A 17,816-nucleotide genomic window follows, 5' to 3' on the forward strand; every position below is an offset into this window, starting at 1 on the left:
GTGAATTACTCAAGTCCATGTCAAATGGTTCCAAAGAACAAAAAAAGCAGCTCTAAAGCACCATTGTTTTAAGGGATGGGTTGCTATGGCGTAGAATGGCACAGAAATAACCAGAATGTAGGTCTACTTGGTGGGATTTGAGGAAAAAACAAGCTTCAGTGGAGGATTTAGAGAAATCAGCCCAGGCACTGAGCTAACTGAATTAGCAACATACAAGAGCAGCTGCTTCAAGCCGGTTTTCCTTCCTTTTTTAAAGCAAACATTTATGTGCATAATCTGGGCTGGCACTGAGCACAGTGACAACATGGACCTAAATACACAGTGCATGTGTGCGCACGCGTATAAAAGCAGCAGCATCATGATGTTGGTAGTCTAGGCTAAATCTCTTCACTGACCTATATACTGCAGCGGTTAAAATTCACCCGTACAATATGCGAGAGAGGAGGAGGAGAAGGACTGAATTAAAAGAGAAGGGCGACTCAAGGGGAGTGGGGTAAAAGATTCACAAGTAATATAAAACAGAGATATGTGGAAGGATGAATGAAACATTATGAAACCTGCTGTTATTAAGCCCTATATAGAATATGTAAAACTGACTATGGACCAGTACTGGGGGAAAAACAAACGGTTTGAACTTAGGCTTCAATTGTTACCACCACACAGCTTAATGCAGCCATAATAGCTCCAGAGCCCCAGTTATGAAAGCGCTGGGACAACCACAGTCGTAGCATTTAACAGTGCGTGTGGCTAAGGAGCAGCCTAATGAATTGCCTTTCCATTGAAGGCTACTCACATTGAACAGCATAGGATGCCAGCAGTGCAGCAGTGTTGTGTGGACAGGGCAATCTGGAGGCACAGTCACAGAAAGGATTCAGTCATGGATGCAAAATATATTATGATTCCATTCAACAGTATTACCAGGCCATGACATATTCACCTTCCAGTTAATACGTCCTGCTTGATCTGAAGAAAATATTGGTACCTTAGGGAGGAAAAACAAATTGCTTTAGTTTAAATAACACATAACTGTCACATTAGAAGAGCCACACTTTAAATGTCAATGCCTGTTTTTAATAGTCACATTATTATTCTTATTTAATACTTGTACCATGTGGTTTTCTAGACTAGAAAAACTATAGACCGTTACTTTCTTCAGAGGTAGACATAATCAGCAGGGGATAACGCTTTAATATAGAAGCTTAAAAAAAGAAATTAGATGGCATCAAAGGAGAGCGCAAAAGCAGTGACACCTCCTCTTTATGTTGTTTATGCGAAGTGCAATGTTGTAGACCTTATGTTTGCAGAAGCGAGGAATGGAGTGTAATGAAGAGTAATGAGTCGTTCTTTTCTTGGTAAATGTACCAATTGTAGCTTTTCCATTTTTGGAAATACAGAACTGATCATTTCTGTCAGTGTTAATCAGCACTCGGTGAATAAAAGGAAGAAACCCTACCGTGTGTATTCTTCCTGAAGCTTACTGGGTTCTGTCACAAAGAATTTGACTCTGAAGCTCAGGTTATGGGGAGACCCTCCTGAAACAAACAACAATTAACAGAAGATGAAACAAGTGCACAGATCTGCGCTTGCACATAATTACAACTTCAGCGTAAGCTCTTGGATCCAACTGATTTAGAGGAAACTGTCTGGTCTTGTGATTATGACACTGGCAGTGTTTTAATCCAAGAGCATTTACACCCACGCATTCTGTGTGTATAGCTTGAAACACTATGTTTTCATTGCAATGTGCAATCACGTCAGCCTCTGCTCCTCTACTGAAAACACAAAACCCTACGGTTCCTCATCAGTCAGTCAACATAAACAGAGTTGGGTTGAAGCGCAGTTCAATCATCGCTGGAGGAGGAGTGCACATCTCACTAGGGCTACTCCTTAATTGTTCTCCACGTTACAAATTCTATTACTCATTATCAAACAGCAGAGTTGAATTGAAGTTTAACCGTAGCTTAAGGCCGATCGAGAATTTTAAACCGCACTTGGTAAAAACTTGAGACTTTCGCTTGGGGTTGATTGAGAATTTTCAGCGTCAGTGAAGCTGAACTGCACACTACCCACCAGCAAATGTTTTAGAAATTCAGACTTGCTTTGTGTTAGGACTATTGACATTAGCTTTAAATGTGCACGGATCAGTTAATGTGGCGTGTTGTGGATTTCACCTACTTTTTAACTGTTTCCTGATGGGTTTGTTGGGATCGAGCCAGCGCTGTAAAATATTGATTGAGACACACTTAGAGACACCATACCACTTTCACAGAAAGACTGCACAACTTAAATTATTGACCTGGAAACACGCACCCACACATGCACAGACAGTGTCTAATCCAGCTAATACAGTGTATGCAGACACAATAAGATTTTGGTCTCTGACTTATACCTATTTGACTATTTATCTATTATTAGGAGAATAAACCAAACCCAATCTACTCCTGAAGCCATTAGGTCACATCATAGGTCATCTTTATCTTAGGTATCTCAATTCACTCTCACACACACAATTGTAAGTAAAATTATACTGACTGGTGCATCTGAGGAGTCATCAGCCAAGTGAAGACCAAAGTAATCCCTCTCGGTCAGCTCCAGGTGCTTAAAGACAGCATCCAGCAACACCTGGCCATGGTCCGACTTCTGCAGGGGAGAACCAATAGAGAATAAAGTGATGTGGTGTTAATGTGGACCCACTATTACTTTTCATGGCATGACGAGAGAGAAAAAAAGTTGGGGAAAATTTAATTAATTAATGTCAGCTTTTATAAGTCACACAGTGCTTAGTAAGGCACGGTTTGTGACATTTGATGAAAAAAACTACCCTAACATAGGAGTAACAACCATAAAACACATAGTATAAGTCTTAAACATCTTACTTATTTCCATAAAAAATTAATAATGGTAGGAATAGGTGTAAACAAAGGTGAAAACAAGATTGCTAAGTGAGGAATATAAAAGGAATTGATACAATGTGGGATGGAAAACTGCAAAAATGCCATTAATATCACATCATTTCACAAGGGGAAGTAGGGAGAACGACAGTAGCCACAAGTAGAGCAGAAATTTACACCTGATCCTGCAATGATTTGCGGAGAGGGAAGGGAAAAGAGTGCAACTCCATCAGAGCTCCCATGGGGGAACACACAGATACAAGTACAAACACGCAGAGCTACTACTCTTGTTCACCTCTCCCCTTTCCCCAGTGACACACTTTTAGAGCCCAGTATGTCAGAGAAAGAAAGAGAAAAAGAAAGAGAAAGAAAAAGAAAGAGCGTGATTGTGTATGTGAGTGCGTGTCAAAGTTTTGCTAAGTGTGAGTCCAACCTATCCATCTTCTACCACTTGTTCCCATGCAGGGTCGTGGGTGCTGCTGGAGCCTATCCCAGCTATCTACAGTCCATCGCAGGGCAACACACACACAGACAACTGTTCTCTCTCTCTCTCTCTCACACACACACACACACACACACACACACACACACACACACACACACACACACACACACACACACACACACACACACACACACACACACACACACACACACACACACACACACACACACACACACACACACACACACACACACACACACACACACACGCGGTCCTTCTCGCTGTGAGGCGACAGTGCTACCCACTGCACCACTCTGCCGCCCCCACTGCACCACTCTGCCGCCCCCAACCTAATAACTTCTAATAACTTTATTTATAAATCCTCATGAAAGAGCCTTGGCTGACCAAAGTGCTGTACATAGCCAGCCAATAAATAAACAAAAATAACCAATTAAAACAATACAATGAATTAAATACCAATAAAAACAAAGGAATAAAACAATGGACATCTCATGCTGAGTAATAAAGTAAAGTCAGGGAAGTTATGTGCCCAATATGCAGAGGTACGGCCTTCAAGAATTTGGGTGTTGCAATGGCAAAGGTCTGTCCTCTCTGAGCTTCTGCCTGGATTTGTCAGAAGAAGCTGATCAGCTGAACTGAGAGAACCAGGAGGGATCTGTAGGAAGAGGCAGCTCTCTACTAAGTTCTTTCTGTGCCATCCCGTGCTTCTCGCCTGCCTACAGCTCAGCCGTGGAGCATAAAGCCTGAACGAGGACAAAAATGTACAAGGTTAATGTCACACCGTTAACAAACGCCAATATGTTGGAAAAACAAAACAATGCGTCGCTGTTTTTCAATTTTAATCTAAGGTTTAACTTTAGAAAACACAAGGTTTGCTTTGGAAGCAATTATCAGATGAGAAGTGAAATCAAAATGTTGCAAGTGTTAAAACTTTTTAAGGCAATGACAAACTGAGTGGAATTTTCTAGACAATATGGACTCAAGAACACAAACCTCTGACATCATGCTTCCCATGGATTTGTGTGACACAAATGAATGAAGCGGCTGAACGTAACCACTTTACAGTACTAATAGTAGTCTGGAACTAGGACTAGTTATCATAACTAACTGGAACATAGAGTAGCTCCAAAATGCTTGTATCTCAAAGACAACAGAGATAAAAAAAAAAAATGAAAACAAGTGTAAAAGGACGAGAGCGTTACTGACACACAAAGATGGGGCAAAAAAAGAAAAGACTTGATTGACGATGCCCTGGGTGAGACAAACACTCTTTGTGTAGTCCACCAACACCACTGACTGAAATAGTGTCTGTGTGCGTGAGAGCGTGGCTAGAAGACGGAGACGTGGTGATAGAGAGCAATCAGAGCATAAGGGACTGGCTGAGAGACTGAGAGGGAGATGCTCTGATATGTTTTTTTTCCATGGTCAGGGTTCATCTAGAACAAAAGAACTAAAAACAATCACACTGGGCAGTTTGGCAGACCAACGTAGCACCGAATGGGAAGTGTTTCTATGGCAGGTTAACACCCCCCTCCCCTCATCCCCCCAAAAAGTGACACATTTTTCCTTCCTCTCATTCCACAGATGAATGTGTTTGTGTACGTGTAATGAAGAATGATGGAAATTTAGAAAGGCATGAGGAAGCGTGTCGAGACAGGAAGAAAGCTGCAACAAGGTGAGGTGGAGTCGTTCACGTCTACCTCTCTCACTTTCTGTGTCACACATACACATGCACAATGTAGCTTAGCATAGTCTGAGCAGCATGTGCTAAATATGCCACAACATTCATAATCTAAATTCATTTGCATAATGCAGTACAAAAGACAGATGCTAATTCAACTGATAAATCTCTGGTCAGGTTTTAGCCAAGAGATTTTAAACTTCAACCGAAGTTAATGGAACGAAAAATCTGTTTAGCATCTATTGAGGAGATCCTCACTGTGTAATCTAACATAGCCAGCCAATATGACCAGCTGTTAACATGGTTGAGCTATGTCTTCCGCTTCAAAACCTCACTTTAGAAATCAGACGCGAAAACATTGCCCAAAAGAAGCTCCACGAAGCATGGGCGCACATTTCACAACTGACCATTGGAGAAGAATTAATGAGGTCACGCAAGAAAAAGCTCATGGGGACCAACACTACCCTCTAGCAAAGTGATAAAAGGCCAACGAAAGGGGGAGGAAAGGAAAGTAGTATGTGGTGCTATGACTTGAGCTTTCACGGTGGCTTCTAGACAGGCTCACTAACCTTTATTGGTGACATAACTCAAGTTGTTGGCAGGATGGGTTAAGAGGTGTAGAGAAACCGTTTACTTGACTTAACCAAAAATAAGAGCTGAAAGACGCCCTCACACCTCCCTATTTCTGGATGAAGAAGAAGAAGCCAAAGCGAGTGGACCGCTCCCACAGCCCCACCCATCCCACAACACAAATATGCCATTTCCACAGTTTTTATACAAATCTAAGTTTTGCCCCAACACATAATTAAAATGAAATAATTTCACAAACACCAGTCATCTTTGAGAGTCAGCGGCCTATATTTCGGGCGACCGATGAGCAGAGCTGTCACGCTAATTGTAGGAGAATTTGTTATTATTAGGAGAGAAGCGAATGCTCAACATCTGCGACAACGGCAAAGACAGAAAATCTACTTTGCTTTACCTTGACTTTTTATTGCTTACAGGGGTAGAACTACATTAACAAGTAAAACCTTTGAGTTGTCAGTATCAGTATCTAACAGCCAATGCAAATATAATGCAAATGGCTATAACAGAGGGGCTTCATAGTTTAGAAAAAAAGAAATTTTAAATATTTCCTTGCCTCTGTCCTCTGTTCAGTCTCTCAGACTCTGTTGAAGAGTTATTCATCCTCTTACTCCCTCATTATGAAGTGCTACTTGATTAACATAGCTCCTACAGGCAGCTGGATGTTTAGGAGATGTGTAGTTGTTACTATGGTTACTGCGGCATTTGTTACTTTACTCTGAATAAATCCTGCTTCTAACTCAACTTTAGTATTTGTAGAGGCGGGGCAGTTGTAGCCTTTTAATTTCTTGTCCTTTATCGGGCTTTCAAGCAGCACCAGATTCTGTTTTGCACTGGTACTTTTCAGATGTCAAAGACCCCATCTAAAGGATTGTCAGTACCAGCCTTGATGTGCTCCCGCCACTAGCACCCCAAGCACTTTGGTTTCCATGACAATGAGCGGGTACGGTTGGGTTTTCACTCTCTGCTAGATTTGAGGCCATTCGGCCAGGGAGAGGATCAATAGAAGTATTGTTTCTCTCAGGAGGGCTTGTCTTTCCAGGAAGTTACTGCTGCTCTAGGGATCTGATCAATGACACTGTCAGAGAGACTGACAGAGAGCGAGTCATTCATGCCGCAAGAAGCAGGAAAAGTGGGTGGAGGTGGTGCCGATAGTGGGCAATCTGATTTAGAGTAAGGACGCTTGAAAAGGAAATGAAATGAACACGAGGCATTTCAGAGAGGAGGTGTAAGAAGGAAATCCACTATTATAGATTAAATGGTAACGCTTATTGCGTTTAGCATAAGGCGCCAAGTGCCATTATTTATAATTATTAAAAGTATGTCTTAATTTGCTTGATCACATTTTCATCAAGTTTTATTATAGTGAAGAATACTGAAGTTTTATTTAGTTCAATCCAGAAAATGTAAACATATTGTATTAATTTATTTTACATACATGATGCTCTTTAGTCTTTTCCATGGGAACCATGAAATGAAATGTAATAGTGGCAGGAACTGAAGGTTTACCAGCTACCAACTAGTGCGCGATAAAACACTAAATGTCTATCGCATTTATTGGTTTCTCATTCACAGTGAAAGTAAAAAACAATTACGACCTCAGCTCCCCGAAGAGCACTATCTAAATGAGTATATTATCATGTAGTCTTGAATAATACATAATGCAGACAGAAAAGACTTAAACACCAACAGGATGTGATCTGTCAGAGAGGATGTTATTAGGGGAACATTATTATCTGACTCAAAGGGAATTTCCCTGCTCGCACTGTCACAAGTTAGATCAAACACACTGTGACACAGACACAAAATCAAAAGTGGAAGTGTCTTATCACATGAAGGGACCGTAAGATCAGTCACACGACAATTAATCACCTGGCCTTCAGGCAAAACGTAAAGCACACTCTTCATCTGTGAACCAACCACTTCGGATACCAAACCCTGGGAGCCAAAAAGACTAAATTTAACCTTCAGCTGTCTTTAGAAAAAAAAATAATAAAACGTGGGTTGCTTTTACCATAGGCATAGATGCAAAAAGACACAGGGAGGCATTTCCACCTCCCACCAACTCTTTAGTTAATTTGAGGTGGGCTCAAAGGGAAATTTACAGTAATGGGAAAAGTGGGAGGGAGGAAAGGTAGCAGTAGCGGTAATCTAATTTTATGTGCTACTCATTGTGGGGGTTTTTGTGGGTTAAATTACAACAAGGTGAGGCATCACTTACAAGGTTGTGCTCCTCACTAAGAACACGTGTTCAAATAAGCACAAACGTGTGAGGGTTCATGAACTGAAAGATCAAGTAGTAGTACTCAAGTTGATGGATGAGAGAAATACTGTGAAAACATGATTACAACAAGGTAATTGTTTTTGAATGCAGAGTAGTTTAGTAGTAGGATCACCTTTATTTCCACGTCATAGGTTATCTTATAATAATAATTATCATAATTATTAAGAAGTAAAGTCAGCATGTGCAGAATGTCTGTGATTTCACCTTTCAACTGTGATAGCGGTAACATAGTTACCAGCAGTACTTACGCTGACTTTGAAAGCCTGGACTGTGTTATCCAGCAGCAGTACGTTGCACACAACCTGTGTGTGCTGCCTGTCTCGCTCCAGCTCCGTCGCCCGGACATTGTAGGATCTGCCAGCAGGCAAGCGGAAGCGCGCGCTCATCACGCTCCTACCAGGGTCTGCGCCGAGCAAAAACACAGCAGAGGGGAGAAAACCATAAGTGTGTGTGTGTGAGAGAGAGAGAGAGAGAGAAAGTCAAAGTGTAAAGACAAAAAGCTGTGGTACAATTTTTATCTGCCATTCCTTTTTTTTTTTTTTTTTGTTAAATCTTATATACATTGCAGCTGTACTTCAGATAAAGACCTTGTAGTAGAGACTCAAATATTTGACAAAAAAAAAAAAAAAAACACACAATAAGATAACGCACAGAGCCATGATGCAGTTTTCCCTCAACCTCCTGTTTGAAGACGACCACACACCAGCACAAGTCCGTACAAGCACAGCGAAGCAGCAGCGGTGAGCTGCTTCATGGGAAAAGAATGTCAATGACAGACGGGAAGCAGATTACCTAGCAAGACATCCCAAATTACAGTATTATAGCAGCGCAGCACTAAAACACTTACAAGCTCCAAAAACATCTGATTCAATGAGATATACAAAAAAAGCCAAAGGACCTGAGGATCTTCCCAACCTAATGTCTCATCACTTCAAAATCAACATCAGTCATTTTTGTGTTAACTGTGGTCTCCATATAGGTAAAACAAAAAGTAGTCATTTAAAACTGTTTATTGCCTCATGACACAATACTTTTTTTTTAACTCATACAACCAGTTGTACAGTATGTTCCTTGTTGTTTAATGTAAACCAAGGAAATCACCTGGGGCTGTAGAATATGCTCAGAGCTTAAATGGTTCCAGCTAAGAGTCCTACAGGAAAGAATAGAATGTAGAATATGACAAAAGCCTTGCATTCAGTGAAGAGCTGTGGTAGACTTTGAAGAAACAATGCTTTACAAATTTATGATTGAATTGATCACAGTCTTTCTTGGTCATATGTCACGTTCGTTCTAATGAAACTTGTCCTCTGCATCTGACCCATCCCCACAGGGGAGCTACTGTGAAGTGTCTAGCTCTAGGACACACCTGGTGCCAGAGGCGGTGACACACGGCTTCCCAGGCCGACGCTCTACCTACTGAGCTACCTAATTAAGCCACCTAGGGGGTGTGGTTGACTTTAATGTTATGGGTGATATAATGTATTACATTGTGCCCGGACTTCTGTATCACTAAGTGTCGCTACGTGTGAGACTGTTCAATTGTAGGTTCTAATTGTTCGGTTAGCAGTAGTGTTGTGAAAGCCATTACAGTTACAGCAAGTTAGAATACCTTGATGTGGAATATACTGTATTGTCTATGGGTGTGGCTAAAACCCATGCAAGCTTAGTTAGACACCATATGTGACATTCCCCTAACAATTGGTCCCTGGTCAGTGCTCATTAGAGCAAGCTTTGTGTGAACATATGGCATTGCAGTGGGTTCTGTGCCCCTTCCGCCCAGCTCATGCTTTTATTTGCATTCTCAGATGATTTAACATGATGGGAGACAAGTCCACAAAGGGTCACAGCCTCGTCATCACTGGCCGCTACATCAGTTCCGATGGCTCTGTGTGAGCACATTGTTGTTTGTGTTTGTATATGGCATATATGGAGGGTTTGTCTGCTTGTCGCTACACATCAGCACAACCCCCCCGTGATGACTGGCAGATGGTGTGTACACTGTTTATGTTCAAATACTGTACGTGCACGTTTACATTGGATGCCACCACTAACCACCACGGTAGCTGACAAGTAATTTAATATTTCTAACAATTATGTCATTTTTTAAGCACAAATTACAAATATACAAATAATAATAATATACAAATTATATTCAATAAAATGTACTACTCAAACCCTCTCCTGTGGGTGTTAAACTCCAAGCAATAAGACGTGATTACATCATTGGTATACACTGAAAAAATACTAAGGCTTTACATAAGCAACCATAATGAATGCTGTATTTATGTATGTTGTTGTCTAGTAAATAATCAGTGTGTGTGTATGTGTGTGTGTGTGTGTGTGTGTGTGTGTGTGTGTGTGTGTGTGTGTGTGTGTGTGTGTGTGTGTGTCTGTTTTGGCTCAGCAGATGACAATGCTTACCCCGCTCACAGTTTTAGTGGAGAAAATCGTGGCTTGTGTAACAAACTGGGGGTGTTTGCTTGGCAGAGGGTGTAACAAAGAGATGCTGCTGAGCAGCGCGGAACGTGTAGGATCCATTGGCGGAAGCTGATCACACTGTAGGTTGACATGGTGAGATCAATACACTGACTGCCAGTGTGTGAGCACACAAAAAGGCAGACAGACGCCAGCTACAATACTGTCAGCTTAGTAAACAGAAAGGATGGGCCAGCAAGATGAGCAAAGATGAAGCCATGCAGAAGGAATGAAGGACTGAGGGGCGCTATACTGTCAGTGGAGGAAGGGATGTGAGAGGAGGAGGGCAATGCAGCCCATGGGAGATTCTATCCTATATAAACAGTTTGTTGCCATCCAGCTGAAGACTGTTCAAAAGACCATGGAACTGAGGACTGGACTCAATCATGTAACTAAAATAGTTTTGTAGCGTTTTTTTAATACCTGCAATAGCATCTCAGGTAACAATAAAGCTAATTTGTTAGATTTTTTTCCTAGTGTGTAATTCATTATCCATCTCTTTTGTACCGGTTTCTGTTGTGCTGAATGGACTTCTATTCTCAGGCTTGTGTGATTTTCTGCTCTGTTGTGTTCTTTTCAGTTTTGCTCTGCTGAGCTGGACAGGAGGGCCACACTCCCCCTGAGAGAACCCTCCAGAACTCCGGAAGCATGCTACCATTATTGCTTCCTGCAGTCAGCAGAGCTTACAAACAAGCAGGAGTGTGTGTGGGGGGGGGGCCTAAAGCATCCCTCACTGGTGGGCTCTTCTGCCTCTCAGCTTATTGCAAACACAGACAGTCATGCAGTCTTCCTGTCTATAAAGCAGAATGTGCAGTCTTTTAAATAAAACACAGAGACACACGTTGTAGGTTGTGTACAATTCCACTATATCAGCAAACGCACCCTCTTATATACAAACACAGAGGGACCACTTAATCCAACTCCGATCTGTGATGCTTCATATACTTCTTATTTAAACTAGTAGTGCGGGAGTTTTCAAAGGAAAAGTTACAGATCAGACACGTCTTATCCGAGTTCGAATAAAGGCCAAATACTGAACTTCATTTGCCCCATGCACATTTTTTTACTTCCAATTTCTTCAAAAGAAATCCAAAAGACATGCTTTTTCTATCCCTTTGTGTCGGTTTGTAACAAATGAAATGAGAGGGGAGCAGTTATGAATCCCATAGGAACTGTGCGCACATCACTGCACCAGCGGAAACTAGGCCACGTAAACAGGTGGTCAATTACAGATGTGTGGCAATGTGTGTGCGTTTGTGTGCGTGTGTGTGTGTGTGTGTGTGTATGTGTGTGTGAGAGAGAGACAGGGTTTGCAGAAAGTGTTTGATTTCTGAGTTTTCGTTATAAATTATTCTCTTTCTGCATGCAATTCTCTTTTCTGCATGTTTTCACGGGCACTGGGATTTATTAGTTATCACTGACTCCAGTATTGGACAGAAATATACTAAAAGTGCAGGACACCACAAGAGCTTTTACCCTATAGAGATATTGGAAAGCTAGTTACCTGTTTTACACTCTTCTCATCTTTATTTATGCCTATATCCTCAGTCATTCACCAGCTCAAGGTTTTATTCCCCCACTTCTTTCACTGAAACATTGTGTCACACTCACAGTTCCTTTTAAATGTCCTGGTAATATAATTGCCTTGCTACACACTACTACAAAAGTAGGAGCTACAAGCTAGAACTACAAGCTGTAGATTCTACCCCTGCAACTCTGAGAATCTGCTCACCAGTGAGCAGAACAGAAGACGGTCAGCGTGACTGAACTTATCCCAAGATTTTAGATGGAACTTCCTTCACAGAAGCATCATTAAAATATTTTTTATAATGCATCAAAGACCAGCAGACGTCTGCTTGAACATAACTGAGCAATACTAGTAGCCTCTTAAAGTGTGTGATGTTTTCTGTGTACATTTCGCATTAAAACCACCTATTTTCAGACACTACTTACAAACAATTCATTTCATAAGCACACTATGCCAACATAAATATGTGTTATTATGACAAGGCTCCTTAAAGAGGACATGCTCCATTTGAGTATTTGTTTAGTTTTGCATGTAGCATAGCGTTTCACCTACTGAACCTTATCTTCGTATCAAACCCTTGTTTGGCTCTGGCCATGCAATAGTGTTATCTGCTTTATGTTGTTACATGACAAATGTTAGGACTAAAAAAAAGTTGATATGTTTGTTAACTTTGTTAACATAAACAAAAGGGACACAATCTCAAATGACTGACAAGATCTTGCCCCACTCCCACCAGTGGTCAGATTAAGCTGGGTCACTAGACGTTGAGATCTATTCGAGTCTGACTTAATGCAGATTTTCTTGAGACACTTTCGTTTTCCTTGCCTTTTCTTCTCCTCTCCTCCTGAGAGTATAGCCTGTGAGTCCATTATGCAAATTACAGTCATCAGTGCCAGGGTGCAGCCATTTACTTACACACACAAACACAGAGAGCCATTCATAAAACCTAACACCTGTCACAGAAATCCTGACTGAATCAAAGATACAGACAGTAATTGAGACCGACGGGCAAGTTAGGCTCTTTCTGGACAATGTTACTCCAGTGCTCCTGTCCTCTAGATGCATCTCACCTAACACCTTATTATCATTATTATCCCAATCCATCCTCCTTTGCTTGCACCTAATAGCTTTGGTGTTACTATGCTTCCCACTTCAGCTTGTTCTCCTGTGCCTAGTCACACCCCTTCCTCCTCTACAGCAGCACTGCTCTTTTATCTTGCTTTCCCTCTCATGCCTATATAATCTTCACTCTTCTCTTAATCTTGTTCTCTCCACTTCCATGTTCCTTTTTGTCCTCAGTAACATGCAGCCATTATTGAACAGGAACATTCTGGTGACTTGGTGCGTAACATCTTAATTTCTTTTCTTTATGTTGGGATTTATGTTGGGATACACCAGGATTTTGCCAAGGCACCACTGGTGCCGAACGCTAACCCTAAACGAATTAATCCTTCTTATTTTCAGTCAGAAGACGTTTTTAGTTTTATTGCAGAGATAAAATTTAAAAAAATGCATATATTTTGCGCGATTCTTGCCAATACACTGTCCTGACTACTAGGTCATTTGAAGTGACATGTATGTGGATGTGTTGAATGTGTAAGATAAATATAATCATCATTTTTTTATTCATTTTTGCAAAACAGTAACATATATCAGCATGCACATTGTTAAGTCAACAATAATGACCTAACTGTGAAAGTAGAACTTGGATGTTTGTGGACTGCGAGATTAGTCGGACAAGAATAAAATAATTCGGACACTAATAAGACTGAAGAGTTATTTATAAACCTGTAATGCATCACCACTGCTATGTAGTGAAACATACTGTAAAACGGCACGGGACGATATACTGTATTGTGCGATGAGAGACTTGCTACTTTAAGCACTCGCACAGAAAACAAACAGTGGAGAAAGAGGATTGCAGGTTTGATTAAAGCAGCACATTCCCCCGTTTCCCCTTCTCTGCTGACAGTGGCACCGTTAAACGGTAGCAGGGGTCGGGTTCTGAGCACGCTGCAAATTTCCACCCTGTGTCCACCTCAGCCCTGCACATTCCTGCCCCACCAGCCGGGAGGCCAGGTGGTCTGCACGGAGCGCAACCCCTCCTGCTGCTGTTAGATCAGGTTAGAGCACACAGTGGGCACTGAGATGTGATCTACATGGCCATATTGATTTCATATCTGAGTGCATAAGTAATATACTGAATGCAACTTGCATCTTCTCAATAGACTTTTGCAGTTTAGCAGAGGCTTCTGTATAACTCAGCCCACCTTGCTTGGGATGTAAAAACTCTCCTTATCCACACAGGCAAATATATAAATGTCCGTGTGTTATCTTGTGCATGTGAACCGGTCTAGGCTCCTGTGCAGCAGAACACGTTCACGAGTGCATACGCAGCTGTATCATTTCAATTTCAGCACTGGATCAAAGTTCAAATAGTTGCTGAGTCATAATGTTTGAGAACTTCAGGCATTAAAAGTAAGACTGGAATTGCACAGTGGTAAGCACTTTGATGCTGATCATGTGCAAACAACTTCAGTAAGACCTGAATATGCCACAGCGCTCTCTCGGGTTCTTAATGAAAGTCAAAGTGAAAGAATTTGTTCTATTGTCGTTGTTATTTACCGTAGCAGCGAGTTCAGGTAAACAAACCAACCACACCACTAAAATGCCTTTCATCCCACCCTTTGTGTCTAATGTATTTCTCTGTGACTAGACTCAGATCGACAATCAGAATGAAACAAGTACTCAAGTGAGAAGGACTATGAAAGGTGTTTATAGTCACCCTACTGCTTTGGAAGCAATGCCGATTTTACTAGAAGCTCTGAGCCTAACTAGAATGCTTGAACATTATCAGTGCTGTGCCATTATTATCAAAAGCTCACTCAGGGTTGTTTTTTGTAATCGTATGACATAAGGAACATCTATTTGTAACCTCTTGTCAACACAGTCTGACACATATACCATAAATAACATTAATTCTGTGTATGACGACTTAAGCTGCTTGGCTCAATCTGGCTGCTTCATAGTTCAGATTGTATCTACGAGGTAGACAGACAGTCTGTATGTCTGTCTTTGATTTGATGAAAAAATATTAGCATGTAAGGCAGTCTGGGTCTTTAGGGACCAAACATTTCTATTAAAAAAAAAAAAAAAAACAGGGGGTTAGGGTTAGGGTTGCGCATGTGATCCAACAATTTTACAATCCAGAAAACATCTCTTGCTTTTTAATTGTAAAAAATAAATCAAGTTCTCAGGATTCTGAGAAAGCATTATGCAACAGTTATACATGAGCTAAAGTGATTAAGGAGCTCACTTCTGGTATGCAGCCTTAAAATACACTCTGCCATTACTACGACTTGTTCCCATGCTGTTGTGTATAAGCACCTGCTGGTTGAAAACATGAAAGTTGGCATTCTAGTTGTCCTGAGCGCTAACGTTCACCTCGGAAAAAAAGACATTTTTGCTTCCGTTTGAAAGAGCTGCCTCTGGTGTGCAGCGCCTGGGACATGCTCTAGGCTTTTGCACGCATCACAATTTTGCTGACAAAAGGGAACTCTGCTCGGTGAATATACTGAGGATGCTTCTGGCGCTGCATTACACCAAATAACTCTTCACCTACTGGTCAAGTTACTAAAAGGTTTAACCTCTGACAAATAAATGTGTAGTTGTGGTTTACCACTGCTGCTGCTGCTCTTCCGGGGCTCACTCTCTCATGAACACACATTTTATGCTGTTATTTGTGTTGCATGGTGTTGACCTGTCATTACTGTCGCTGAAATTGTGTGTGGGGGGGGAAATCACAGGTGCCATTTTTACACGTTTGGTTGTGAGAAAGAGTAAGAAGATTTACATACAGCAGTACTGCAGTGATGTGAAAGCTCACAGATGATCATGGCTAAAGATAAAAGTTCATGAAACCCAGACACTGAACTCAGAGTGGATGGCTAACATGCAAACTACTTCTTCTTCTTCTATACTACACAAGTAGACCTGACAATCAAACCACTTGCTTAGAAGCATTACATAGCTTGTGTAGGAAACACATTGGGGGATGTCTATGTACCCCTGGCTGTGTGAAGAGGTGAAGATGAGGAGATTGAGGTGGGTGGAACACATTGTGGTTGGTAAACAGGGCCAAAACAGGAAAGCGTAGGCCCACCTGACAGTCACCTCATAACTTGTATAATGTTTCCACACGCTATATAATAATGTCAGTTGCTGGTGAAAACACTGAGACAGCAGTTTGTTGCATTTCCCACTGCCCTGGAATATAATGGAACAAATGTCAGGACTAAGGTTTATGCAAAAACAATCTTATGGTACAGCCACAGCAATAGTGAGGAAACAAAAAAAAGAAATCAAGAGACTGCTGGTGGATTTTTATGAATGCCGAAATCCAGTTTGAATGTCTTGTTCTTTGTAATGAAGCCACAGTAATAACTTAAAACACCACTGACAGTAATCGAATAGTACATGAGGATTGTGATTCAGATGACGGGTTTACCAAAGAACTAAAGTAAGAGCTTAGTAAATTTACAAGTTCCAGTTCTGTCCTTACTTCACACGGTTTCTCACAGCTTGCTGTAAAATCCTTGACAGAGTCTTACACGTCTAATCATTTGAAACTTTAACTTGAACCTTTCTGTTAAGTGTTTGTTACTAGGAATGCAGTTGTGGTTTAAAGCTCCTACTTGGTCTACTATAGAGTAATTCCATTCCCTGTATACCTAGGTCATGTGAGGTCCTTGGTACTTGAGGCCTTGACAATGCAACACGATATAACTAAGAACTAAGCAACAGGTAATAGGTCAAAACACCTCCTTGGCAGAATTCAACAACGCTAGTGATGTCTGTGCAGATTTACGATCCAGACTTAACGTGCCTTAGATTGAAATCTCTAAAAATGTCCCGTCTTGTCCTCATAGTAGCTGCTTCCATGCTGGCACAGAGGCCAATGGAGACAAAGCAGGCTGAGCAGCAGTGAGTCAGCCAGAGTCAAACCCCCTGCCTCACAGTGAAATCAGAGAAACCACAAGAATGTAACAGCTTCTGTTATTATTCCTCCCTGCTGCCTCCCAGCCCGATAGCCTGCCCTAGAAAATAGCAGCAAGGCCTGTTTCTGTCTTTCACACACTCACTAAATCTCATGTTCTCTGTCCTCATCAACACACACTGGCACACGCACGCACGCACACACACACACACACACGCGCTTCGCTTCTCTTCTCTGACTGCCCATTTTGCTCGCTTTCTTTCCACGCGCACATACACAGACGGACTGACACTGCAAAATCACAGTGTGCAATTTGCTGCTCCTACTGGGAAAAGCTGCAAACACGAGGGTGTCAGACGTTTAGAAACATCCAGACGCATGCACCCAGAGCAGCCAAGCTTATACAGCTTACGGTCAGGTGGTACACGCACAGTAGAAACACATTTACAGATTAAAACGATGTCGCTTCCGCATTCAGCAGAGGAGCGTTCATGAGGTCCCAGGTAAAGTCAAAGCTTCTGACGAAGTAAGGCCTAAACCTGTGAAGGAACTATGAATAGGTGCATTCAAAGCATTCAAATGACAACTTCCTGTGTCAAAATGAAGCTGGAGAAATGCTGGCTTCACATGTACTGTTTACCGGCCTTTTTTTTAAAGACTGACTCAATAGATGTTCAGATAACCTATAGTGATAACTGTACTAGTTATTAATGCTTTACCATTTCTTTGTAACCTTCCCAGTTTCTCTCCTAAACCAAAGTGACAGGGACCTTTTAAACAGGCTCATGGGACCTAGTAGGCCAACCTTTTTCCAATAGCTTTACTCCAAACCACATAAAAATTGCAGAAATTCTTAGTTGGTGGTAGAGAACCAATAAACACTGCATCAGGGCTATGGTGGGATATCAAT

General features: G+C 41.5%; 1 protein-coding gene across 2 annotated transcripts in view; it reads right to left on the reverse strand.

Annotated features, from left to right (window-relative positions):
• Nucleotides 1-17,816, reverse strand: part of ptpn4a (protein tyrosine phosphatase non-receptor type 4a) — a 44,552-nt gene that overhangs the window by 19,989 nt on the left and 6,747 nt on the right. For both annotated transcript variants that reach the window (XM_029137822.3, XM_055504766.1), the window contains exons 2-7: nt 8,156-8,310; nt 2,533-2,640; nt 2,176-2,218; nt 1,454-1,532; nt 938-982; nt 794-846 (exon numbers count right to left, since the gene is read on the reverse strand). In XM_029137822.3, the coding sequence (XP_028993655.1) occupies nt 794-846; nt 938-982; nt 1,454-1,532; nt 2,176-2,218; nt 2,533-2,640; nt 8,156-8,293 (466 nt within the window). In that variant the 5' untranslated portion in view covers nt 8,294-8,310. The remainder of the gene's footprint in view (nt 1-793; nt 847-937; nt 983-1,453; nt 1,533-2,175; nt 2,219-2,532; nt 2,641-8,155; nt 8,311-17,816) is intronic.

Source organism: Betta splendens, chromosome 21, assembly GCF_900634795.4.
Source record: "Betta splendens chromosome 21, fBetSpl5.4, whole genome shotgun sequence".
In the NCBI taxonomy this organism is placed as follows: Eukaryota; Metazoa; Chordata; class Actinopteri; order Anabantiformes; family Osphronemidae; genus Betta; species Betta splendens.